This window comes from Talpa europaea (genome assembly GCF_964194135.1).
Source record: "Talpa europaea genome assembly, chromosome: 9".
Taxonomy (NCBI): Eukaryota; Metazoa; Chordata; class Mammalia; order Eulipotyphla; family Talpidae; genus Talpa; species Talpa europaea.
The window spans coordinates 41,279,069-41,306,206 of NC_140076.1; the positions used below are offsets into that span (position 1 = coordinate 41,279,069).

The window sequence follows — 27,138 nt, forward strand, 5'->3', positions numbered from 1 at the left end:
TTAATTTGTAGCATATGAGAATATGTATCTAAACATCTCACCAGCACAGAATTTTCTCTTTTTAAAAAAATTGCTGCTAACTTGCTAGTTTGTAAAGATATTTTAATTTTCTTTCATGTAATAGTGATTTGCTATGTATGTTGGAGTGATATCTTAAAATTCAAGTGTAACAGTTTGAATTAATTCAATTTGTTGTGGTAAGGTGATGTTTCATTCATAGAAACATTTTGGGAATTGTTTCAGTGAAAAAAAAAACAATTCAGATTTATGTGACTGAATTTTTACATTTGTTTATTGTTATATTTTTCATGACAGTTTTTAAATGAAAAATGGTTTTGCTACTAACTGAATTTAAAATATCTGTATTTAGATATTGGGTAAATAATAATGCAATAAGGTGAGTTCCTATCTAGTTGAAAGCCATAGTTAAAAAATATTGCTTGTGGGCCTCCCCCGTGGCGCAGCGGTTGAGCGCTGGGTTGCGAAGCTGCCCGCAGCCTCTGAAGCGCCGGTTCGAGCCCCAGCTGCTCCCCGGCTGCTCCCCGGCCACCAGAGGAGGGCCCCACATGGCGCGCAGAACCCTCCTGCCGCCCGCTGCTCCCCTCAGCAGTGTACTTTGGTCCTTCTGCCTGCTCTGTTCCCCGCTCTGGCTCTGGTGAATTCTCTCACCCTCCCGCGCTTCTGACTGTACCCAGTGCTTGTATAAATAAATAAATAAATAAACAAATCTTTAAAAAAAAAAAAAATATTGCTTGTTAGTTGATTGGTACTCAACTTAGAAATCCCTTTAGTGTGTCTCAATATTTTCTTCATTCTCATTCAGCATTTTCATCAATGTTTCAGGGAAGGATTTCTCATCTTGGTATTGTTGACATTTTGAGCCAGATACTTCTTTGTTGTGGGAATCTACCTTGTGCATTTTAGGATGTTTAACAATATCCCTGGCTCTACCCACCAAATGTTGGTAGCTCACATAATGTGCTTACACATATGCTGTCATGATAACACAAATTATCCCTAGACATTGCTATATGTCCCATGAGGGGGTGGAGGGGTAGGAGCAAGTAGCCAGTCACCCCTATTCAAGAACCACTAATTTAGATAAATGCAGAAGACATAACTTTCAGTTAATTTTTCTAATCTTTTATTGGGTCATATAACTATGATAAAAATCAGGATTGCAGAAAATTTTCATTGCTCAAAAGTAGTGCATAAGTTTTATGGTATTTCACTTTCAGGGTAATAAAATGAAAAAGAAGACTTTTAGAAATATCTTTTTTATCAGCCATTCATGTGAAAATGACCAATATTTTAGGTTACTGTAGTGTTATTTGCTAGGAGGAGAGAAAAAAGGGATTTAGATACTAAATCTTTTCAAATATTCTTTTTACCTTCTACACTTGCAGTATTTTATTTTTAGGGCACTTGTTTTCAGTGCTTTATTTTTCACTTCCTTTCAAAAGTGCTTAACTTTGAAATCTGTGTTTGTCTATACCCTCTGCCATTACTAACATCATGTAATCTTGAGCAAGATCTAATTTACTGGGTTGTTAAAAGAATTAAATAATACCTGAGGCACTACCTACCACTTAGTAAATAATACACAAGTATAATTAAAGGTCTGCCCTTACCTGAAATCTTTGGAGATACGGAATATTTATTTTATTTATTATGTTCACCCCTAGTAAGTCCAGGGCAGTAATGCATAATCAAGAAATATAATTTTTTGGGTGAAGCCTACAAATCTAATATTATAGTGAATAAATGATGACTGTAAGTGGACTCAGTCATTCTGCAAAACTCAAATTGAAGATGTTTACATTTTAAATGTAACTTTTGAGTAATATGAGTGAAGAATTCTTTGTGGTGTTTTCCATAAAATCTAAAATCATTTCAAAATAAAAAGTTGAAAAAAAATTTAATGACCTCTTTTAAATGTAACTAATGGACCTTTGCGCCTAAATTACTATGTTGCCCTATTAATAGGTTATGTAACAACTGATGCAGTAAGTGCTGTAGTAGCACAGGTTTCTATTGTCCATGGTCTATTGACCATGGTCAAAAAATGGCCACCACCAGCACTCCAGAAGTCTCTGCAGCTTCCCATGGGAATACCTACCATCTTCTCCCTCCCAAGTTAATGTCACCCTGACTTCCAGCCTATTCTAATTTTTTTCTCCTAAAGATGAGTTTTTCCTGTTACAAAAATTCATACATGTGGAATCATGTAACTAACCTAACCTTAACTTTTGAATGATAATTTATCTGAAATATCTTAAACTGGTATTTATTTTTACTTTAGTTCAATTATTTATTCCACTCCCTTTTCACTTATTTTGCCACTGTTGAGAACACTGTTGACTTATTAGGTCATTTTCTTTTTCTGTTCTTCACTTTTGGCTTTGGACAGTTTTCTCTCTGCAGTTTACACTATGGTGTGTTTATTGGTATAGTTTCTATTTATTCCTTGGAACTTGTACTTTCTGAATGTGACAACTCTGGAAAATTCTAATGCATTATCTTAATCTTATTTCTTTTCCTGTCTTTCTGATTTTCTGGATAATTTATTCAACTGTTTCATCCAAGGCACTTTTCTCTCCTCAGCTGTGTCTAATTAATCTGATCTTTAGCCCAAATCTCCCTGAGGAGTTTTGTTTGTGTCAGTAATATTTTTCATTTCTATAAGTTCTGTTTGTTTTCCAAGTCTGTCTTGTCTTTTAGGTAGAATTGTATTCCTTTGTCATGTTTTAAAGTCTTTTTTTTTTTAATTCAGTAATTTAGGACATTTATCATCTGTATAAATAATTCAGTATCTGCACTTCTTGAAAGTCTATTACCACTGTTTGCTGTTTCCACTAACTCTTGATTATGATGGCTTGTTTCCTCCTTCTTGTTGTTCCCAAAAATGTAATTGTGATCTCATGTTCGTCTGGACTTTATGTGAAAATGGTATGCATTTGCTTATGCCAGATACTGCTTGGCACCAATCTACAACCCTCTTTAATTTTGTAGTCTAAAGTTTCTTAGACCATTCTAGTGGTAATCTTTTGACCCCTCCACCCCGAGCCCATTTGAGGAAGAAGCTATACTTAGGCATTCTCTTTTGTTTTTTTTTTTTTAATTTATTTATTTATTTTATACATGAACCGGGGAACAGGCCAGATGCACGGGAGGGTAAGAGGATTCACCAAAGACAGAGCAGGGAGCAGAACAGGCATATTGACAAAATACACTGCTGAGGGGAAGCAGCAGGCACAACAGGAGAGGTCTGCCGTGCCATGTGGGACTCTCCGCAGCCAGCCGGCTGGGATCGAACCAGCACTGCAGAGGCTGTGGACAGCTTCACAGCACGGTGCTCAACTACCTGCACCACCAGGGGAGGCCCAAGTTAGGCATACTCAATTGAAACCTTCCCCCACCCATTCCCTCTACCTAAACTAAGATCAATAAGTTTCCTGTTATCTCCCTTTGCTAGTGGTCAGGATTGTTCTAGGTCACCCTTTGAGTGGTTTTATGAATTGATCTTATTTGATATATCCAGCTTATGTGATACACAGTGATACCTTGTCTCATGTCACCCAGTGGCTGTTAAAACACAAATCTCGAGGCCTCCCTGGTGGCACAAGGGGTTGGGACACAACCTATGAAGCTATCTGCAGCCACTGCAGCACAAGTTCAATCCCTTGCTGGGGAGCTACCCACATGGTGCAGCAGACCTCTCCTGACTCACCCTCTGCTCCCCTCAGCAGTGTATTTCAGTCAATCTGCCTGTTCTGTTCCCCACTCTGTCTCTGATGAATTCTCTCACCCCCCACACATCTGGCCTGTACCCCACTTCTTGTATGCATAAATAAATAAATCTTTTGAAAAAACACACACACACACACACACACACAAAAAACCCCCACAAATCTCTTGGTAACCAATGTTGGCAAAGACCTCCAGAGCAGATGTTGCTTCAGCTTCTGGCTATGATTTTAGGCTCTTGCTTCTTTTTCACCTCTGGAGATTTTTCTTCCTTGCTGATGAGTTCAGTATGTTCATTATTTACCTAGGATTTCTTAATGCGTGTTACTGAGAGGTTTTCATATTACCTCTTTACCATGTTACCCAAGCAATTGAAAATAAGCTATGACCTCAGTGCAAAGGTAAGGTCAGTGGTGCAAAGAGGTAGTTCAAGAAGGCATGATAATTACTTGTTCACTTAGTAGTTCTGCTTCTAGGAATTTATCTGACAGATACACATACAGAAAATGAAATATGCACAAGATATTCAGTGCAACTTTGTAATGGTATAAGAGTAGTATGAATATAAATGTCATTAGTGGACTGTTTCAAAAAAAAATTATAATGCAAAAATAATCAAGTAGCTCTAAATGTGCTAATGGTTTCCAGATACAGTAAGACAGGTATAGAACCATGTTTAATATATGCACCATTGTGTGAAAAATAAACTTTATATAGATGTATCCTTATATTATAAATGGGTAACCATGGTTATTGAAGAGAGGAAAATTGGGTGGAAGGAGACAGGACAGGGAAGGGATTATATGCCTGTTTGTATTTTTAATTTTAGATCATGTGCATATATTGTTTATTTCAAGAATAGATGAGTTTTTAAAATAATAATTTAAAAATACACATTGGTAGATATTGGTATAACCATTATATATTTGGGTTTGTAAATACCATCTTTGAAAAATATTCTTATAGAATCACATTAAATTCCATGTTTTTATCCATGACTGCCACTTTTTCAGTTCTATTTTAGTATTTTGCTATAGGAAGTCATGGATATCAAACATGGAGACTATTGGTGGTGCTTAGATAACATGTCTCATTTAGTCATGTAAGTCCCTCATATTCCCTCACCCCTAACCCCTCCCCTGTCCCTGCCTCTCTCCTCCTCCTCCCAGCCATTTGGATCTGAGAGTTTGACAGTAATGTGGGAAATGCACTTTTACTTATCAATTGGAAAAAAGGAGTTGGAGAGAGACCCCTCCCCAAAAATATCTTTAGCTTAACTCCAGACTTGAACTCTTGCATGTGGGCTAGTCACCCATTCCCAGGAATGACCCAACTTTGATGCTCCTCTCCCCTAATTGGTCTCTACATGACCTTACTTCAGTTCTAAGCAGCCCAGACCATCTTACCATTCCTTAACCACTTTCGGCTTATAACTTTGAATTCTTAACTCTCAATTGTTGAGAAAGACGTAATCTTAGATCCCTGTGTATGGGTCCCTCTCAGACTGTTGTTAAACAACAGTGTGAATAATGTTTGACTCCAGTCCTGTTTTAGAAGCTAGCCACTAGATGTCCCTCTTGTAAAGAAATAATATGTTTTACAGATTCAAAAATTACTTTTTGTTATTGGGATAAAATTACTGCATTCTAATTATCTTGCAGCAGTGGCATACTTATCCACCTCTGTATTATTGTCAGTGGCACATTTTTTTCTTAAACAATGTGTAGTGATATATTTCTTAAAATAGAGCATAGGTTTTTTTTTTTTTTTTTCTGTGTAGTGTCATAAATAATACTTGGTTATAATTTGCTGCAAACTAATTTTAGCAAAGGAATATGAAATCATGGGCTTAGCAGTTGTGGTCATAATAGGAACAAATAAATTTTGGGGGGATTACATAATAGATGCGCAATAGAAACTTGTTCACTAATTGCAAATGTTTAGCTGGACAGTGTCTCTGCCATAACAGTTTTGGTCCTGTTTGATGGAAGAATTTCAGAGTAATAACAGGGACTTAGAAAAACAGTATGAAAAAATAGAAGCCTAATGATTTCCCAATCAGGTGTTTCCTAATTGTGGCCATGTAGACAGAGATAAGAAAGTTTCTGAGACATAGCATCACAGAGGGTATGACTTTCACAGCTACAGTTAGCAAAGATTCATGGAAATGGAAAACCAAATATGCTTGATCATCTTGGCATCCCCAGACTGGTTTAGTTGAGGAGGTCTTTCCCCACTCACCAAGTCTGCTGCTTCCTGACATGTCTCTGGAATGTGTCTCTTGGCCTTTCCTTGACTTTAGTATTTATATTTGTATTCTCTTGTGCAGGCCCTTTTTTGTCTCACCTTATTATTGAGGAACCTCTATGTGCTTTCACTAACTTCATTATCTCTTTACCTCAGTGACTGTTATACACTGCTGCCAGGACCATCCTTCTAAAACGTGTTTTTACTATGATGGTACCCTGCTCAGAGTCCTTTAATGCTTCTATACCCACAGAAGTCATTAGTGCCTCAAGATACCTTCATTGGCAATAGGCAGAATTGCCAGTAGGTGAAATTTCACTTGCAATTTCAAAATATAGATACCTTAATCTTACTAACAGAATTGCTAATTCATTGGGCCTATGGTAAAGCTTAGGTACTTGTATTAAAAAGGCTTCATGCATGTTTCAAGGCAGATGCTATTTGAGAAATTTCTGTATCTCTTTCACATTTTGCTGTGGACCTAAATCTTCTCTTAAAAAAGTGAAGTCTTAAATTGGGACGGTGGAGGAGAGCTCCAGTTGATTCTTATGTTTACCTCTAAATGCCAGTAACTCACTGCCTTGCTCCCATGTATTTCAGCCAGTGGAAGACATGTTAGCAAACTTACAACATAGAGTAGGTAATGTTCTGGCGTCAAATGTTCTTTGGGAACAGAAAGACTCACTGCCCCAACCCTGGTGGAGAGCAGAGGTTGGGGCCAACCAGGATCTCTCAGAGAAAATAGAATTTAAGCAAATTTTTGAAGGACAAAGGCTTTTTAAGTGTGGGTTTTTATCTAAACAGGGAAAGGGTGGTCTGGTGGTAAGAATGTCAGTTGCAAAAGAACAAAAGAGCAAACTTAAGCTAATAAGCATTTTGGTATGTCTTGAAACTAGGGTGGGAGTTGGTGAGTAATATGGATGAGACTGGGGACTGCCCCATTGAAGCTAGGCATGCAGGGCCTAATATGCCTGCCAGGGAGTTTAGATAGAGTCAGACTTTTAGCTGGAAATTTCCCTATTCCTATGAGGTTTCATACTAAATCTAGGTCTTCATAGTCTTTCCCACTATATTTCTTAATATATCCATCTAAATGTTCACAAACTGGTCACCATTCTTCATCCTAGAATGCCTTCCCATTGCAAATTTCCTAACTTCTGTGAAAATACACATGGTAACTCATCTTCTGCAGTTCTCCTTTGCCTGACTTCCTATAGTACATACTTTCTTCCACAGTTAATATAAAACAGATGGTGGCCTTTAGTGCTGGTATTCATTTTTTGGTATGCATATAACTGCTCTCCTTTCTGCAGTCTAGTGTTTCTTAGTAGGGGCTCTATTAACATTTTAAGCAGGACATTTTTTTTCTTGTGTGGGACTTTCCCATGCATTTTGAGAAAGTTAGCCTTTCTCATACCTCTCCACTAAATACCTAAAGTGCTTCCCAATCTTGGAACACAAATTGCCCAACTATTTCCATATGCCCCCACTCCCCAGGTTGGTACTCCTAGTTGAGAACTGCTTTAAGTGCAGTTCTTTGAAACAGAAAAATAAAAAGTATTTTTTCATTTTAATTTTTGCCTACTACATCCATTTCTTAATGTACTGTCTACTAAAGTTAATACCACATACTTAACCTGTTTATTATATTATATAGTGTTGACAATAATTTTTTAAAAACAAATATAATAATATTACTGGCATAAAAATTAGGTTTTCATTCTCCCCAATTCCAGAAATTTTAACCAGTGCTAAGTAACTACATAGATCTGGTCCTTTGTATGCTTTCAAAAAATACTTTAAATGGTACTAATCCTAATAAAATAGATGGATTAGTTTTATGACAATTATATTTTTGACTTGAAATGTTGATCTTGAAATACATTTTAAAAGATAAAATACCTATGACCAAAGGATTATGTAGAAGCGTGTATATTTGATTTTTCCTTGAAAGGCTTCAATTCTTGGTATTGGATTTTATAACTGATAATAGAACAAAATGCTGGGCCTCCCCTGGTGGCGCAGTGGTTGAGCGCTGGGCTTTGAAGCTGCTTGCAGCCTCTGCAGCACCGGTTCAATCCCTGGCCCCTGGCAAGGGTCCCACATGGCACCCAGACCTCTCTTGCCGTGCCCACTGCTCCCCTCAGCAGTATATTTCGTCAGTCTGCCTGTTCTGTTCCCCACTCTGACTCTGGTAAATTCTCTCACACTCCCGTGCTTCTGACTGTACCCAGTGCTTGAATGAATGAATGAATGAATAAAATAAATAAATAAAATGCTTTTTCTTGAAATTTCATCAAGTAATTATTTGCTGTTTCCAAATGTCATAACAGTTAATAATTTGTAGATCAGCCTGCCCCTTTTTTTTTTTTTTCTGTTGCTTATAAATGAAAGATGAAACCTAAAAAGAAGAAAACTTTAATCTCTTGTATCAGGGTGCTTTATGTTACTTGAAATAAAATACCATTTTAGACTGGCTTGAGGTTTAATATAAAAGGTATCTGGTACCCAAAAATAGATGACTGGATCAAGAATATTATTCAGCAATCAAAAAAGATAAACTCATGCCATTCGCAGTGAAGTGGATGGAGCTAGACGGAATTATGCTCAGTGAAATAAGCCAGAAGGAAAGAGAAGAATATCGGATGGTTTCACTTATAACAGGAATATAGGGGAACCAAATAAGACATCAGTGTAAAAAAAATAGTAACAGTACAAACCACAACAAAGCAAAAACAGACAATTATAAACCAGAGACATACTGCAGGGGAGGAGGAGGGAGAGGGGTGAGAGGGAGGGAGGGAGGAGCACAGGGGACTGTGGTGATGGTGCACAGGTGCCTTAGGGAAGGAAATTCAATCTGAGGGGGTGGGGGGAAGCAAATATTATCTCAAAAATGTGAAAAAATGATAAATGTTAAAAATAAATAAATAAAAGTAAAAATAAACAAAATAAAAGGTATATGGCTCTTATAACTATGACTAGAAACTGGATAGACTTTCAGGTTAGTAGATACAATGACTCAATTTTTATCATCAAGGATCTACTTTATTGTCAATTTTACACTGTATCTTTGATGTCAGCTGACTGCTCATGGTCATAGGCTGCTCCTGGTTATGGTTTGGGTTACAGTAACCTCCAAAAGTGCTTCTCACCCAGCACTACTAGACAGGAAACCTGAAATTTAGCATGATTTGGGCCATATAGGTCATCTGCCCAATTCTGAGCCATTGTGTCTAGGAGAATAGAGGAAATTGATTTCTTAAGTAAGTGCACACTCCTGTGGTCCGTTCCTCAACGTATGGGATGGATTAGGAAGGTGAATGGTAGTTAGAGATTGCAAGACAGTCACAATGTCTACTATATCTCTTAAGATATTATAAAATATGGAGGCAAATATTTAAAATGAAAAATAATTAAGATATACTTGAATTAACAGAACAGAAAAATATATGATTTATTATAGCTTCCAATTCTGGAAAGTATAGAAAATTAGAGCTTCGACTCTACAAAGTTAATGCACACTGTCTGGGTTCAAATCACAGCTCGACTAATTTCCAACTGAAAAATAACCTTGGAGGAGGAAAGACTTTCTTATATTTACCTCAGAGTCCTCATCTGTAAAATGAAATGAAGCCATCTACCTCATAGAATTATAAAAATTAAATGAATGAATATGTGTAAAACATTTAGAATAATGTCTGGCATATAAAAAGCACTTAATAAATAAGCTGTTATTACTTCTGCTACTTGCTAGTGTCCTTTGGTAAAGGATCCAGTAGTAGTTTCCATAACCTGTAGAATTTCCTATCTTAATTAGTGGTGTAGTATTCTGAAGATCAGACATGTGAAAGTCTGGCATTAGTTTAACTCATAGAACCACCTGTATTTAAAAAGCAGTAGTGAAAATGTGAGGCGTATTTGAACTGATATTTCAATGTGCTTCTTAAAAGAAGTAGAAAAGTACTTCTCCTCACTATCTATCTGTATGCAAAAGCTGAAAAGTTAATGTCCTAACTACACTGTAGAAACATTATTTAGGGAATTAAGTAGGAGGATAGCGGATCTCCCTCTAAAACCTTCATTTCACTCATCTTTAAAAACTTTTGTTATTGGTGCATTAGCCATGGAATAAAATCCATAATGTGTTTCAAAACATTCAGGCCCTTTTATAGCCAGATAATAACCCACATGTCCAATTTCAGCTCTAGCCACTAAATGCAGTATAGGTAGAGCTTGGTTATGAACTCATGACAAAATATTCTCAGCTAAAGGCCCTGTCAGTATTTCCATTCTAAGTCTCATAATTAAGGCCATTGAATTCAATGCAGGATTATAATAGTAGTAATAATAACAGTAACTAACATTTTTGAATTTATATTCTGAACTCTTGGCATGTATTTACTCATTTAATCCTGTGATATATTGATAAATACCATTATTGTCCTCATTTTGCTGTGAGAAACCTGTGGTACAGGGAGATTTATGTCTTTAGCTCAAGATCATTCTAAGTAATAAATTGTTAAGAGTCAGAGTGAGATTCAGAATCCACATAATCTCTGCCCTGGCTTTCGTGTAAAAAAAAAAAAAGTCCACTTTCATGTAAAGTGATATGAAAGGATATCACAGTGATATGAAAGAAAAATGCAGTGCCTGGGGTTGGTGGTTGACTCTGCCTTAAAAAGAAGTGCTTATCCCTTCATATTCTTTTTGTCCCACATGCCTATAGAACTCAGAATTGTTGGTTTTATTTAATCTCATTTAAAGCTCTTTAAACTCATTTATATTATAAGTGTATTGTATATGTTATATAATGTTATTATAGTTATATAATTATATATTATAAATTATTTTTAAAACTCATTATAAATATTTAAATGTTGCATTAGAAGTAACAGTTCTTGGGCCTCCCCTGGTGGCGCAGCGGTTGAGCCCTGGGCTACGAGGCTGCCCGCAGCCTCTGCAGTGCTGGTTGTTTCCCCAGCCACGAGCGAGGGTCCCACAAAAAAAAAAAAAAAAAAGAAGTAACAGTTCTTAGAATCCACCCTTTATATGTAACTCTTAATTGTAACATATTTCTTGAAGAAGGTAGCTTTGAAGCTGTTAAAATATAATTTTAAAAGGTTAAAATTATTCCTGTCCTTGCTGTGACTGCCATATTGTACTTCCCATGAAAAATATTTTCTCTCTGCTGATTATAAAAAATAACAAACAATTCTGTCAAATTTTTTTGTTAAATCATATGAAATAAGAATTAATTCCTTTTATAATGTCAAATAACAACCATAGTTTAAAAGTTGGCGTGTATCCTTTATACATGGAAATACATTTGTGAATATTTTTTTTTTAAAGATTTATTTATTTATACAAGAACTGGGGTACAGGCCAGATGTGCAGGAGGGTGAGAGGATTCACTAGAGACAGAGTGGGGAACAGAACAGGCTGACTGACTGAAATACACGGTCGAGACAGTAGAGGTCTGCCTTGCCATGTGGGTTGCTCTGAAACTGGCGGGGATCAAACCGGCACTGCAGAGGCTGTGCACAGCTTCACAGCACTGTGCTCAACCACCTGCCCACCAGGAAGGCCACACATGTGTGAATATATTTTAAATATAAATGTCATCATTCAAATTGCACATTTACTACCTCAATGCATATAATTTTACCTCATTTTTAAGTTCATCATATAGATTTACCATGATTTATTTAATCTCTTTTCTGATTATCATTTAAATTGTTCCTATTGTTTTTTCTGCTTTAATGTTTGGTACATTGGACAATAGATATTTTGTACCTGTGTCATTACTTGTCTGATTATTTCCTTGGGATAAATTCCTGGTAATAAAACTGTTGACACTAAAATATGTGATTTTTTTCAATTATGGGTTTTTATTTATAACTTGTATGATGTTCAACCACCAGAAAAGCTTGCATAAATTTATACTACTATCAATAATTTTTTTTGCCTTACTTCCCCAGCATTTCTTATTTTAAAAACATCTTTGCAAGTCTTATAGATAAAGGTATTTCATTTCTATTTACCTTATTTGGTAATAAATGACTTGCACATCTCATATATCAAGAGAGTAGTGCCATTTAAAAGCTTCTGATCTTCTTCCTTAGAATTATGGTAGTGCTCCAGATACAAAAATTAGCATTTTTTTAATCATGAACTCAGAAGAATAATTGAGTTATTTGGATATAAATCTTCCCTCCCACCAAATATGTGTCTTCATCCACATTACTTTCTTGAAACTTTATGAGAAAATGGTCCTTAACAGTTTTAGTAAGCAGGAGTTGTTAAATCAGTGTCCTATATTAACTCCCTAAAACTGAGCGAATAATATTTTCTTCATTTACTATTTTCCCCATTTATGTTTACCATCTGTGTCTCAGCGCTTTTTTTCCTTATCACTTCTCAAGGAGCTTGTGAAACATTTACCCCCTACCCCTATCATTTTTGATACCAAAGATATACAGTATATCTGGTTTTATAGGACCACAGCTCATATGATAGCTAAGTGTTTGTTGTTTGTTTGTTTTACCTTCCTGTGTACCAATATATGCCTGCTTTGAGCTGATACTACCCCCATTGAGAATGTGTGTGTGTGTGTGTGTGTGTGTGTGTTGGTATTTGGAAAGAGAAAAAGCATTTCTATGCGTCAATAGTTGAGCTTCATGGGGCTCAGAGAAGAGTTCAGTGTTTCTGTTACTTTGTCAGGCTGTCCAGAGGGAACATTAGGTTTAATAATTGCCACCTTTACTTTGCCAGTCTATCATCATACTCTAGGCATAATACCTGGGGGTCCCTGAGTTGCCCAGAATATTCTAAGTTCAGTGTTTGCATTCTTGAGAACGTTGATAAATATGCTAAGGACACAATTACGTTATAGTTGAAGGCATTTTGTTGAATTTAGGGAATAGTAGTCAGAGTAACAATAAATGTTCAAACCTCTATCCTAGTAATTCTCCTCCTACAGAACATTTGCAGTCTCTGGTTGCATTTTTGGTTGTCACAGGTTGAGGGTGTGTGTGTTACTGGTGACATCTGTTGGGTAGAGGACTGGAATGCTATTAGCATTCGCTAATGCAAAGTTAGTTCCCCTCTCACCCACCCCAAAAAAGAGTTTGTTGATCCAAAATGTTGGTAATACTAAGGTTGAGAAACCCTGCTCTACCCTTACAATCCTACTTCTTGGAATTCATCTTTAGATAGTAATTCAGAATACAAAAACAATTATATTTATGCATACTCATTGACGCTTCAGTAACTTTAATTTTTTTCCTTTCCAGACTCCTTTTAGAAGACCTATAAATAAAGATAAAAAATTACTCAGGCATTTTCACAAATAATGTTGTTGGCTTTTGGTGTATTTATTAAGGTGGGATGTATATCATTGTATGTAATTATGAAAATCTTTATTCTTTGAGTCTTAGGAAGACATTTGATTGCCACATGAGGACTGCATGAATTTTAAGAATGCTAACTAATTCAAAACAACTTTTGAGATAATTAACTCACCCATTTCGGGAACTCCATTCAGCACCCTTCAATCTCTCTTTGTCCATTCTTTTACTTAAATCTTTTATTTTGAATTACTGTTCTCAAATACCTTTCATACTATCATAGAGCAAAAAAGTAGAGGCAGGTTTTCAATGAAGTTAACTTTTAGTTCTCTATATTAGTAGAGGTAAATAATAGACCCACTCAGGGATACTGTATTTTTTCTTAATTATGATTTAATCGAAGAACAACTGGTAAAAAAATTGAGGCAGTAGTAGTGTACATCACACTTGCGCAGTGAAATACACACTTGGAGATGATGTTGAAAAGTAGAAAATGGGGCCTCCCTGGTGGCGCAGGCGGTTGAGCACAGCACTGTGAAGCTGTCCGCAGCCTCTGCAGTGCAGTTCGATTCCCACAGGCCGGGGAGATGCCCACATGGTGAGGCAGACCTCTCCTGTCTGGCCCGCTGCTCAGCAGTGTATTTCAGTAGTTCTGCCTTTTCTCTTCCCCACTCTGTCTCTGGTGAATCCTCTCACCCTCCTGCACATCTGTCCTGTACTCTGGTTCTTGTATAAATAAATAAATCTGTAAAAAAAAAAAAAAGTAGAAAATGGAAGGTTTGATCAGCTGTCATACAATAAAATACTATATAACAGTTAAAATTAATATATATGTATTATCATAAATAGGTCTCTGAAACATGTAAGTGAAAAAGTAAGGCATAGGATATTTAGAGTGGTGATCTTGCAACAGATGTTAATATCACTCCGAATACTATGTTGTTTGTAAATCTGTAATTATATTTTAAAATTATAAAACCATGGATAGTAAGATACATACCCAGCTCAGGAACAGTACAATGGATGTCAATCTTATCAGTGACCTTTTTTGTTTTTCTTAGAAAAAAATATATGGCAGTATGCAAGTTGGTTAAAACCATCTGCGTTTGGATACATTGAGTATATTGTTTTCTTTTTCTTTATTTTTGAAATATTGCAAGATCACATTTTTTAATGGTAAATAGTCTTTTGAAATTTGTTCATGTTTGAACTAAGGCCAAAAGATTTTTATAATAGTCACAATTTAACAATGTATATGTAATAAAATAGTATTGAATGCCTTGATAAAACCATAACTAGTTAACTGTGGCAAATAAAATTACTTCTGAGGACTTTTCTTTTTGGTTTTGGAATGTTAAGTACTTTCTGAGGGTATTCAGGGTCTACTGAGTATTAAGAAAGGTGAGTGGTTCTTGAAATTACTCAAGCAATGATTGGGGTGATTGAGTATGATTTACAATTCCACAAGATGACAAGTTTGTCATCTTTTTCCCCCTCTAACTTAACATGGAAAAATAAATATTTTTAGAAAGAAGTCATTTTATGCAATATGATGAAAAATTCAATTTAACTTCTTACTAAGAAAGAAGGGTGGTATCTCTTAGACCCTTGATGGTAGTATTATGTATGCTATGCCTGCTTTACAGATAACAAATATTGCCAGGTGTTTTCATTTTGCAATATTATTTAAAGTCAACAACTGTTGTATTTACAATCAAGTTTTAATTGAAGTAACATTGCACTAGAACATCACAAGTTTCATTTACTAAATCCTATAAATTAATAGCCTAATAGGTTATTAATTATTAGAAGATGCTAGCCATTGCTTGGAGATGCTGCCAGGCATTAATTTGCCAAAGGGCTGTTAGAAATTTTTTCTAAGTAAGGAAAGCATGTATAAAACCATCATGTTTGAAGACATTTAAATTTCTGTAATGGATTCAATATTTTAGCATTAAACATCTTTCAAAAGGAATATTTAGTGTCAAATTCAGAAGTGTTAAATATTAAAATAGAATGTGGTCATTTTCTAAGTTAGACTTTTAGTGAATTATTACTATTGATAACTGTATCAAAACAAAGTTTAAACCTGAAAGCAAAGGGACTCTCTCAGAGTGCATTTTGCTTAGCAACCAATTTGTTGTCTACTGTTTTGCTACTGAATACACATACTCATGGCTCAGAGTGTATTTGTAGCCAGCTGGTCTCAACTGGACAATACTTCATTCACCTCATTTCCAGACTAGTCAGGCAAAGACATCAGCTCATTGTTTGTTAGTCATAAGGAAATTTATTTGTAAACTTCAAGTAGTAGCACATGGATCTCAAAAGCCCCTGAACTATGAGAAATTGCCTTTTGATTTGGGAATGTGAAGCCCTTAGAGTTCAGGACTGCTTTACTTAAATTTCTTCCTCTTAAAAATCCTTAAGTATATTATTTAAAAAATTTAGCCTCTAAAGTCATAAGAGAAAATAGCTCTTAGTAGAAAAGTTGCTAAGTTATAAGAATACTTTTACAATTATTATCTTAAAATGAAAATTCAGGAAGTTTCCTATGTGTTCAAGCTTTTATCTGCCTTGATCCTCACATAATTATTTTCTCTCTTAGAAAACAACAATTTTGTTGGCATGTGAAGCTTCAATTTCCTCAGAGTCAAGCTGTGTACATAGAAAAAAGGTATAACATCACCACTCTCTACTAAGAACTAATTTGTTTTTATTATGTCTGTTTTCATAATAAATTGTTAACTTAAATGTGCTGTCAATAGTAAAATTGGTAACAAAATTGTATATTTATATAGTAAAATGCTAACTACCACTGAAAATGAATGAAAAATATACAGCCACATGGGTGAGTCTTAGAAATAATGTTGAGTGAAAAAGCAAATTAAGGAAGAATACTCATGGGGTATTATTGTTTGTATATATGAAAGAAAACAGAAAATTAAACTGTTTTAGGAAAATGATAGCGGTGAAACTACAGAGGTAGAACTTAGGAAAGGATTAGCTCAGAAGTCAAAATGATAGTTACTTTAGGAGGCAGAGCAGAATGAAGGAGAGAGGTGCGGGGAAATTCAAATGGGCTAAAAACTTTCTATTTAAGGTAAGTGGTTATATAGGAAGTGAAAAATATCCAAAATTATCCGCAAAGATTATTATTAACATCATACATAGTGTGTCCCACAGGGAAAAAAATTTCAGACATGTATATGCGAATACTCATAATTGAGGTTAGTGTATATGAATAGTTTTTTATCCTACTTTTTTTTCATATTGAACATCTTCAGTTGTCATTTAAAAATTTTAATAGTTGTGTACCATTTGGTTCCTTGGATTAGGAAAACTGTAAAGTTGCTTTTTAAGTAATATATTTTGCATATATCTATATTATGCATAAATGACCTCTCCAATTTCCTTTATTTTCCCTTGTTTTGGGGTTACATTTCTGCTCCACCATATGTGCATGTGTTCCACTCACCCTCCGCCAGACCACCTGTGCCAACACCCCATCTGTCTTCCTCCTCCTTCCCCTTTCAATACCCTAGTCCCTCTGGTAACCATTAACTTATTTCACTAAGTCCAAGATATATTCCTGCTGTTTTGCCTGTGTATGTTTTTTGGTTATTTATATTCTACAGCTGGTTTCACTCATCTGTAGAATATCTATCTTCCACTTTTTGACTTATTTTACTGAACATAATCACCTTGAGGTTCATCCATTTTGTCCCCAAAACCACTATTTCATCTTTTTTAACAGCTGTGTAGTATTTTTTTGAGTACATATTCCACAATTTCTTTATCCATTCTTCTGTTGGAGGGCACTTAGGTTGATCCCATCAGTTGGCATTTGTGTTTAGTGCTGCTATGAACATAGGTGTATACAAATCTTTAACATTGGAATGTTCAAAATTTTAGGATAAATACCTAATGGCAATATTGCTGGATCATACATAATTTACACTTTCATTTTCTCTGGAAACCTCTATGCCATTTTCCATAGAAGCTGTACCAGCTTGCATTCCCACCAATAATGGATGAGTTCCTTTTTCACTACATCCTCACCAATGTTTGTTTCCATTCTTTTTAACATGGGCCATTATCAGAGGATTGAGGTGTTACCTCATTGTGGTTTTGATTTGCATTTCCCTTATAATAAATGATGTTGAGCAATTTTTCATTTGTCTTTAGTCTGTCTGAATGTCTTCTTTAGAAAAGTGTCTATTTTGCAGCAATGTGGAAAGACTTGCCCATTGTTTGATTTGAGTTGTCTCTTAATGAAGAACTTTTTTTTTTAATTGAAGTAGCATTGGCTTACATTATTGTTGGTGGTTTGAAAGTATAAGATCCCTCCTCAGGTATCGCCACCATAGTGTGCCTGCTTCCGAGTCACCCATAGTTTACCACCATAGTCCATTGTGCTCCCTTCCCTTTACCTCCCACCGTTCCGCCCTCTGTAGACTTCAGTTCTATAGTCAGCTCTCAAGGGTTAATTTTTCTATATATGTTTAATGTAGTTATATATATTTTACATCAATGTTCATTTTTGTACAGTGTTTGCTTTCTCCTCTCACGTGTAGTCCCCATAGAATTCCCACTGCCATTTACCGGTGCACCATTGCCATAGTTCCTGTGCTCTTCCCTCCCATTTTGATCCCTTTCCCTCCCTCTCCTATGCACAATGTCTCTGATTTATAGTTGCCTGTTAATTTTTTTTTATTCATTGTTATTATTTTTCCTCAGATCCCTTATTGGGTTCCCCTCTATTCCTCCTATAAGCGAAACCATCCAATATTTTTCTTTATCCTTCTGACTTATTTCACTGAGCATAATCCCTTCTAACTCCATCCATGTTGGTGTGAATGGCATGAGTTTATCTTTTTTGATTGCTGAATAGTATTTCATTGTATATATATATACCACATCTTCTTGATCCAGTCATCTATTTTTGGGCATTGTAGTTATTTCCATGTCTTAATTAGTGCTGTAAATAAACATAGGGGTGCAGGTATCCTATGAATTAATGTTTTTGTGTCCTTTGGGTCGATTCCTGGGAGTAGAATTGCTGGGTCATATGGATGCTCCATTTTTAGTAGTTTGAGGAACCTCCGCACATCTTTCCAGAGTGGTAGGACCAGTTTGCATTCCCACCAGCAGTGTAGGAGAATTCTCAAGGGTTAATTTTTAAGTTTCCTTTTGACCCTTAGTTTAGTTTCTCTATATTCCACGTGTAAGTGATACCATCCAGTATTTATCTTGGTCCTTTTGACTTACTTCACTTGTTGTCCCTATGAGCTCCATCCATGTTGCTGCAAATGGCGAGTTTATCTTCTTGAAGTTACATACCAGACTAAAGACAGTGAAAGGATTTTACAGATAAGGATATATAGTACAGTAGTATATATGAATATGTATAAATGATTGAAAAGTGTTATTAGTTCAGAGCATTGTCTTAAATTTGTTTCTACGGCCTTCTTTTCTATAATAATGTATTATACATATATACAGGGACATTGGAAAACATAAATGCTCTGTTTTCAAAGAAAGTACTATCAATTTTTTAACCTGGTCTTAGGATTTTAGAATGAATTAATTTGAACATGAATTGAAGTTAGTATCTGAAAACTTTTTCAAAATTTTTTTATTTCTTTTAACTTTCAAACATATTTCATCTTGACTTCTTTCATGTTTGAGCACAGGTGTGTGTTAAAAGAGGCTTCATATTTTATAATTGATTTATAGGGAGCTTCTCAAAATATTGTTTTTTAAAGAGTTTATTAAGTGTGTCCAAGAAGCTTTCTGAACTTTTTTCATGAGTAATTTTTGCTTAAAAGGATGTTATATTTTCCAAGAGTAAAATAAAAGTTCTGTGTTCAGTTATTTAAACAAAAAAGCCACAAGATTTAATAATGCTAAAGTAATACCTTTAGTCAAAAATTAAAATAATAGTTTGTTTCATTTTTTTTAATTTGTTTTCTTTGTTGGAAAGAGTACCAGATGACAAAACTATTAACGAAATCTTAAGACCATACATTGATCCTGAAAAGTCCGATCCTGTAATTCGTCAAAGGTATTTTTTAAAAAATCTTGTAACTTTTTGAAATTATTTAAAATTTTGAGTTATTTGCAATGTGTATGTTTATTTTGTAAAGTTCTAACTATTAAAATATGATGTGTCGGTACTCTTTCTGTTCCATTTCCTCAATGTTTATTAAGGCTTTATCGGAGATGATGTTTGGGATAGTAAAACAACATAGCTAATACTCATTCTTTACTGTGTTCCAGATACTTTTTGAAACAGGTAATAATAAGTGCATTAATTCATCCTATCCTAGTAGTACCTCATTAACATAGATTACTGCTATTATACCCATTTTTTCAGGTAGGAAGCCGAGCCTTAAGGTGGTTAGAAGGCTGTATTTAGCAATAAGCAGGGAAGTTGGAATTTAAATACAGTCTGGAGTCTGATTCTGCAGTCTTACCACTTAAACAGCCTTTTAAGGAACTGAATTTTCAGTAGAACTATAAATTATTTGAAAATTAAGTGTTTCCAAGTGTTAACACTTAAAGTGTTAAAGACAGAAAATCCTGATCAGCCTTTTTTTTAATAAAAGTAAGATACATTGTGCCTTCTGTTCCAAAATACGATATGAACAAAAATGGTTAAGATAGCATAGTGGAAAGATTCAGAATATCTGTGTTAGAATAGCTAGCTCTGTCCTTTATTAACTATATGATCAGGAGCAAGTTGCTTAACTTCCAGCCTTCATTTTTTTCCATCAGTAAAATGAGAATGAGAATAATAATATCCACTAGGTAGGGTTGTTATAAAGCTTAAAACAAATAACATGTAAAGTTCCTAGTATGGGACCTAGTGCATAGGAGGCAGTGCTCAAAGAAAGGAAACTATCATTTAGAGTGTTTATTAGTAATCCTGGGCAGGAACCCAGCTGACTTCCTCTTCTCTAGATGGTACCTGCTTGGAATATGAATGCTGTATTTGGTTCCAGAAGGTGTTGAAACAATTTAAGATTGGGTGGATTTTAAAATGCCTGATCCAGTTCTAGTTAAATTTCATCTTCTGCTTTTGAATTAAGTTTAGTGCTGAAACTAAACCAGATCCATGTCACATATCAAGCATTGTCTTCCAGACAACTATAATAGGTGATTTTCTTTCCTTCTCATAATCTAGTTATTATTCATGCTACATTTGGCAGTAAAGCAAAATACATGTCACTAAATTGGATACAAATTAATTAAATTAAATAGAAAGATTAGTGCTTTTTTTTTTTTAGTGCTTTTTTAAATTTAAGATATTTCATTAAACGGAGAACAGAAAGATAAATTTAAAAAAATCAAATCCTTGATTCCTTTAAGCTTGGAAATTTTAAGTATTTTTGAACTGCTCCTAAATGCTTAGTCTTCCATAGAAACTATCTTGAAATACAGTAAAAATCAACATTGGCAATTTTGTTTCAGGTTGAAAGTCTACGTTCGCTCTCAGACTGGGGTCCAAATTTTCATGAAAGTCGAGCATACACAGCAAAATTTAGTAAGGTAAAATTGCTTCTTACCTTATTTCTTTAATGTTTTCTAATTTTGTAATATAATTAAGTAACTTGGCTACCTTAAGTAACTAGTTACTGTACTAATTATCAACAAAGCCTAGGCTTTTAAAAATATTTTTCAAATTAGTATTCTAAAAATAGTCCTACTTATCATAATATGGGATAAATTCAACTGAAAAATCACCCTGGTTAGAATATTTTAAAGTTACATCATGTGCATAAAAGATTTCTAAGTCCTCTTTTAAATTATTTCAAGAAATAACCTCTGCAGCTGATTTCTAGTGTTCAAGTTTTTGTCTTTAGCAATATAAAAATTGGGGTTATCAGTTGACTTGCAAGCCAGGTCCAGGAATTTTGGATTTAAAAATTGCCACACTATTGATTTTTGACTAGTGAGAGCATCATTTTAAGGCAATATTGTCAGAAACTAACTGAGGTAGCATTTATCCTGAAGCTAGACCTGAGTTGAGGTAAAGCATATCTTCAAGATAGTTATCCTCATTTCTTCAGAACTTCATAGTTTTATAAGTATTTTCTAAGCATGAACAATGAAATTAGATACTATAGGGATACCTTTAAAAACAGATTTTTAGTGTTTTTTTTCTTTTTGTTAAAGATTTTTAAACTATAGTGTTTATATATATAGTCATAGGTAGGCTAAGATGAACAAATTTATATCTGTATATGTAATTGCAGTTATGTTATTAAAGGAAAGTATACTTAGAAAACCTCTAAGATTAGGTTATAAAATGTTAGGATATAAGAAATTTGCTACTGATCTACTGATTTTATTTGAGAAGTTTTTTTTTTTTCCAGAATACACAGGGTTTCAATTTATGTCTTTTTATTAAAGCTAATATGTCTGCAGTAAATTTGCTTATTTATTCAGCAAATACTTAATGAATACCCACTATTGCCCAGGTATTGTTCTAGACATTAGAGTGAGCAATAAGTAAAACCATTCCTATACCTGGGGAACTTATATTCCTAGTGGAGGAGAATTTATGTAAGCTTGCTTGTTTTAGCAAAACCACCCCTGTCCTTTTGCCACATTATTTCTTACCAGTTTATCATCAAAAAGTAAATGAGCAGTTTTGAAGAGGAGAAACCTGAGTTGTAATGCCAGACACTGTCAGAGGGTGACTTGTGTTGCTGCTCACTGAACAATTTGAATACTCCCAACTTTGATACTGTCTATTCATTTGCAGTTTCCAAATCTATTAAACTTTAGACCTGTATTTTACTTTTTTTACTTTTATCAATAGGATGGTCTGTTTTCATGAAGCAATTGAGACACTGTTTCTGTTCTTTACATTTACTTTGCTGCTTTGATGTCTATATATGGCCTGGTTTTGATAAAGATGTGACTTAAGCTATTGTGGGATGACTCTTTCTAAATTTATTTTAAAACCATAAATTAAGTACATTTAATATTTTAGGCATATAAGTAAACAGTGGGGTTGATACAGGAATGAATAGTTTACAGTTCTATTGTACTAGGGAAAACAGACACAAGCAGTGGGACTGTGATTCCTGGCATGGATCTGTTTTCTGAGAAATGCTTATAAGTCCTGGAGAGGCTTAGAACAATGGAGTTTCCAGTGGAAGTATAAACATTTTCTAAACATTATTTTCAAAATAATGACTTTTCTATACTAGTCCTTTATTTTCAGGATCCTTCAGAGTGAAATTGTATATTCCATAGTAATATCCTTCCAGAATACATCACGTGTGGAGAAGTAGACTGTCCTATTTTACTTTAAGAGCTTCCAGAATTTGTTGTCTAGAAAGTTCACCATTGTAAATACTAAGTTTGTATTATATAAGTGATTTATATGTTTTATTATCACTGCTTCTCAAACCTAACCTAAATTATGAGAGTTTCCAAAATAACCTTTTTCTTTTATCCAAAAACCTATATCAAAATAGATTTTCTGTATCTGTCAAAAAAATAGTGTTTTAACTTTGATAAAGACCTTGAAAAGTTTTCAAACCTGTTTTCTCATCTGAAAAAACAGATCAAGAGAGATCAAGAGAGAAATGACTTTGCATCATTGTGAAAATTGCTTTGAGATAATGCATATGTTAGGTACATAACACAGTGCCTGGCACATAGGAAATCACTACATAAATACATATTATACATTTATTATGAATTGTAAGCACGAAAACATTCAGGTCAACATTTTGCTCAGTTGACTCAGTGAATCTGAGTTTTTGTTGTTGTTTTAATCCTAGAGATTGCTTTCTTAATAATAGGAAATGTTTAAAACAAAAACTCCCATATGGCTGACAGTTGACTCTTATTCATTACATTTTTGAAATAACTTCTTTCAGCAGAATGATTTCTTATATTTCAGGGAAGTTCTGTAAGTTCAGTATTAGCTATACCCTCAAGAGGCCACTCATTAATAACCACATATTAGTTTACATTTTTTGATTTATCAATAAATTGGCTATTAAAAGAATGTGAAGTGTCAGGAACTTGTTTCAAGATGTTTGTCATTTTTTTTTTAAGACTTATTTTATTTATACAAGAACCAGGGTACAGGCCAGATGTGCGGGAGGATGAAAGGATTCACCAGAGACAGAGCAGGGAACAGAACAGGCAGACTGACGAAATACACTGCTGAGGGAAGCAGCAGGCGAGGCAGGAGAGGTCTGCTCGCCATGTGGGTTGCTCCGGGGCTGTCGGGGATCAAACCGGCACTGCAGAGGCTGCGGACAGCTTCACAGTGCCGCGCTCAACCGCCTGCGCCACCTGGGAGGCCCTGTTTGTCAGTTACTATTTCTGTACAAATGACTGCCAAATCTAGATATATTTTCACCCTTTCTTCCAAGCTGCAAATTCTGTTTTTAGCTATCCTAGCTTACTCATTTCATTAAATCTGAAGCTCAACATACCTAAATCTCATCACACCGAATCCATATGTTATGTATGTGTGTTCTTTTAAATGAGGATTAAATCAATTGATTGGCCATTTCCCTGTTATTGGTATTGTCATTCTCCTCAAGCAAGGTGTGAGAGTTTAAATCCACCTTTGAATTCTTGCTGCCCTAACCTTACATAATTGATCTCTATAATGAATTGTCTATGTTCTCTCTTCTACAGTCTTCTCAGGAGTCTATTGTTTATTAGTGGAATGATTCCTTTTCCCCAACTAGTTATAATCCCCTTATCTTTTGAGCCTCAAAAATGTTTTGTACTTCTCATTGGTTCCTTCAATCCTATTTTATACTTTATCCCATATGATAGATAATCTCCCTTTTGAAGACAGTGACTGCCTTAGGCATCTCCATTTTTATATTTCCTGATGAGCTGTATCAGTGACTTTCCCATAAGACTTTAGTCCCTAGTTTTTAAAAGTAGTGTACTAAAGCACTTAAATATATGTGTGCCTGCTATGTGCTAGGTATTGATACCACTTTTATCTCTAAAGCTGGGCGTACACAACCTTTCCTATAAATCACCAAAGAATAAATATTTTTCGTTTTGTATATACAATTATACTTATCAACTCTGCCATAATAACACATAAACAGCTATAAGCAATACATAAATGATTGGGTGTGGCTGTTCCAGCAAGACTTTATTTATAAATATAGTGGGTTGGATTTGGCTTCCAGACCATAGTTTGCTGATCCTGTGCTAGAGGATTTTTTTATTGGTTAATTGTGTTTTGTTTAACTCTTGGGATTTTAGTTCTCAGTATATAAAATGAGAGATATTTAACAGGAAATATTCAAAATCATTTGCAGAGATGTTTAGAAAGTGTGATACTTTTTTCTACCAAGACATTTTAGAGAAAATTATGTTATCTATGTAAAGGCATTGAATGAGACCCACCTGACCTGTTTATCTTTCACTAATACCCACCTGCCAGCAAGCAAAGACTGTCTTCTACATTAGAGCCAAACTGACTACCCACTTCATGGTATTTGCTCAGATTTTGAATTCCTGGATGCCTAACTTTACCTGTCAGCCCTAGTAGTGTCCAAGAGCCTGGTCTCTTTCTTCCTTCACCTACTGCTCCTACCAGATCCTGCCTGCCTTTTCACCTAGCCCATATCCCCACTGGCCATTTAGCCTCCCTTATAATCAACATCTTTCCACTGATCATTTAACTTGTATTGCTTCTTTCCTCAGAACAGTGCTGTTTTAGGTTTTAGTGTCCATCATAATCATCTAGGACAGTTGTTGGAAATGTAATTTTATTTTATTTAATTATTTTTTAAGATTTATTTATTTATTTATACAAGCACTGGGTACAGTAGAAGCGTGGGAGGGTGAGAGAATTCACCAGAGCCAGAGCGGGGAGCAGAGCAGGCAGAAGGACCGGAGTACACTGCTGAAGGGAGCAGCGGGCGGCAGGAGAGGTCTGCGCGCCATGTAAGACCCCCCTCTGGTGGCCAGGGAGCGGCCGGGGAGCAGCTGGGGATCGAACCAGTGCTGCAGAGGCTGCAAGCAGCTTTGCAACCCAGCGCTCAACTGCTGCGCCACCGGGGAGGCCCAGGAAATGTAATTTTAAACATATCCTCAGACATCCTGGCTTAGTAGATCTTAAACAGAACCCATAAAATCTGCATTTTTACAATCTATGCCTCTTATGGGACCATGTTGTATGTTATATCCAGGACTGCATTTTGAGAAACTCTAGCCAGGATGGTAAATTCCTGGAAGCATCCCTAAATGCTTTCTATAAAGTAAATGTTTGTAGATGTTTGTTTTGTTGAGGTTGTATAAAGACATATGCCATTTGATATTTGGATAGATTTTTTAAATCAAACTTGTATATCCTTAGAGGAGTTAGTCTCTGCCTTTGCCTGATTCAATTAGAAATAGAAAATTAAATGATCTTGTTTCAGGCTTCTAGAGAATGATTGAAAAATACACTTTGAAGAAATTTTAAATAGGAAATTTACAGAATGTATATTAAAGGGATTTTTAATGTCCTTCAATTAGAAAACAAGATCTTGAAAGTGAAGATAGTTTTTGTAATAATACTACAGAATTAAATATATACCAGAAAACATTAAAGGAATTCCAAAATTTTTAAGAACAGCATTAACTAATTTAAGATGCTTTGTCTTATGTAAATAGCCAGAGAACATTTTTCTTTTTAGTTAGAGCCCTTGAAAATAATTGTAATGGAAGGCCAATAAACAGCAGCAGTATGCTCTCTAGATGGGATTTTAAACTTCCTCTTGTTTTCCTTTTGGAATTTGATTCTGTTAATACCTACAACAGAGATAAAAGAGGGAAGATCACTTAATCTAAGGTGTTTATTATTGTAAACAAGTTTGCAGTATCTTAGAAGATGCTATCATCAGCTTATCTGTGTAAGAGATACATCCCCAATAACATTTATTTTAGGTGTTTTTAATATGTTTATAGTTTGGTCAGCTTTATACTAATAATAAAGTTATTCAATTCAAAACAAGTTTTAACATTTTTAAAGCTTTCAGATAATAGGTAATTAACTTACAAGTTTGTGTTATAGAGAGTATTTGGGTAATCTGTGAAAGATTTTCAAGTTTAAACCTTATTAGGATAAGATTTGTAATTGCAATGCAAGTTGAAAGAGAAAAAACCATGTGTGATTGCTAGCTTGTTAGGGTAGAGTTTATTCATCTATATTTTTAAATGATTATCAGTATCATATTACCATTGTATTTAGATTCTAGTGAATTTTCTTAAGAGTAGTGTAACAGTTTCATTTTAAATCATCAATATTTGTACAGAACCATGAATTATGATCTTTGCATCTATTTAACTTGTGGATAAAGATTACAAATTAATTTAAACTTAAAATGTACAAAAGTAGGGGCCTCCCCTGCCTCCCCTGATGGCACAGCGGTTGAGCGCTAGGTTGTGAGGCTGCCCACAGCCTCTGCAGCGCCGGTTCGATCCCCGGCCACTGGTGAGGGTCCCACAAAAAAAAAAAAAAAAAGTACAAAAGTATCATCATTTTCCAAAATTAATTTAGATTTTTTGTATAAGCAAAAAAATTTGAAGATCCTGAATAAATTTTCCCAAATACCACAAACAATGTTCACTGCAAAGGTATGTTAAAAATCAAGATTACATCTAGAAACGAAAAGATATCTTTGTGAAACATTAAGTATTAATATCAGTCTCTTATTGAGTACCTACTACAGTTTTTTAAGTACTCTGTTAAGCATTTTGTATTCATTATAATTATGTTACATTATGCATATATGTTGTAAAT

The 27,138-nt window shown here is 34.9% G+C and overlaps 1 protein-coding gene across 1 annotated transcript in view; it reads left to right on the forward strand.

Annotated features, from left to right (window-relative positions):
• Positions 1-27,138, forward strand: part of ZNHIT6 (zinc finger HIT-type containing 6) — a gene marked incomplete at both ends in the record, with an annotated part of 45,876 nt that overhangs the window by 6,773 nt on the left and 11,965 nt on the right. The window contains 3 exons of the mRNA XM_084242329.1: positions 15,952-16,020; positions 19,330-19,410; positions 20,820-20,897. Coding sequence (XP_084098455.1) covers positions 15,952-16,020; positions 19,330-19,410; positions 20,820-20,897 — 228 coding nt within the window. The remainder of the gene's footprint in view (positions 1-15,951; positions 16,021-19,329; positions 19,411-20,819; positions 20,898-27,138) is intronic.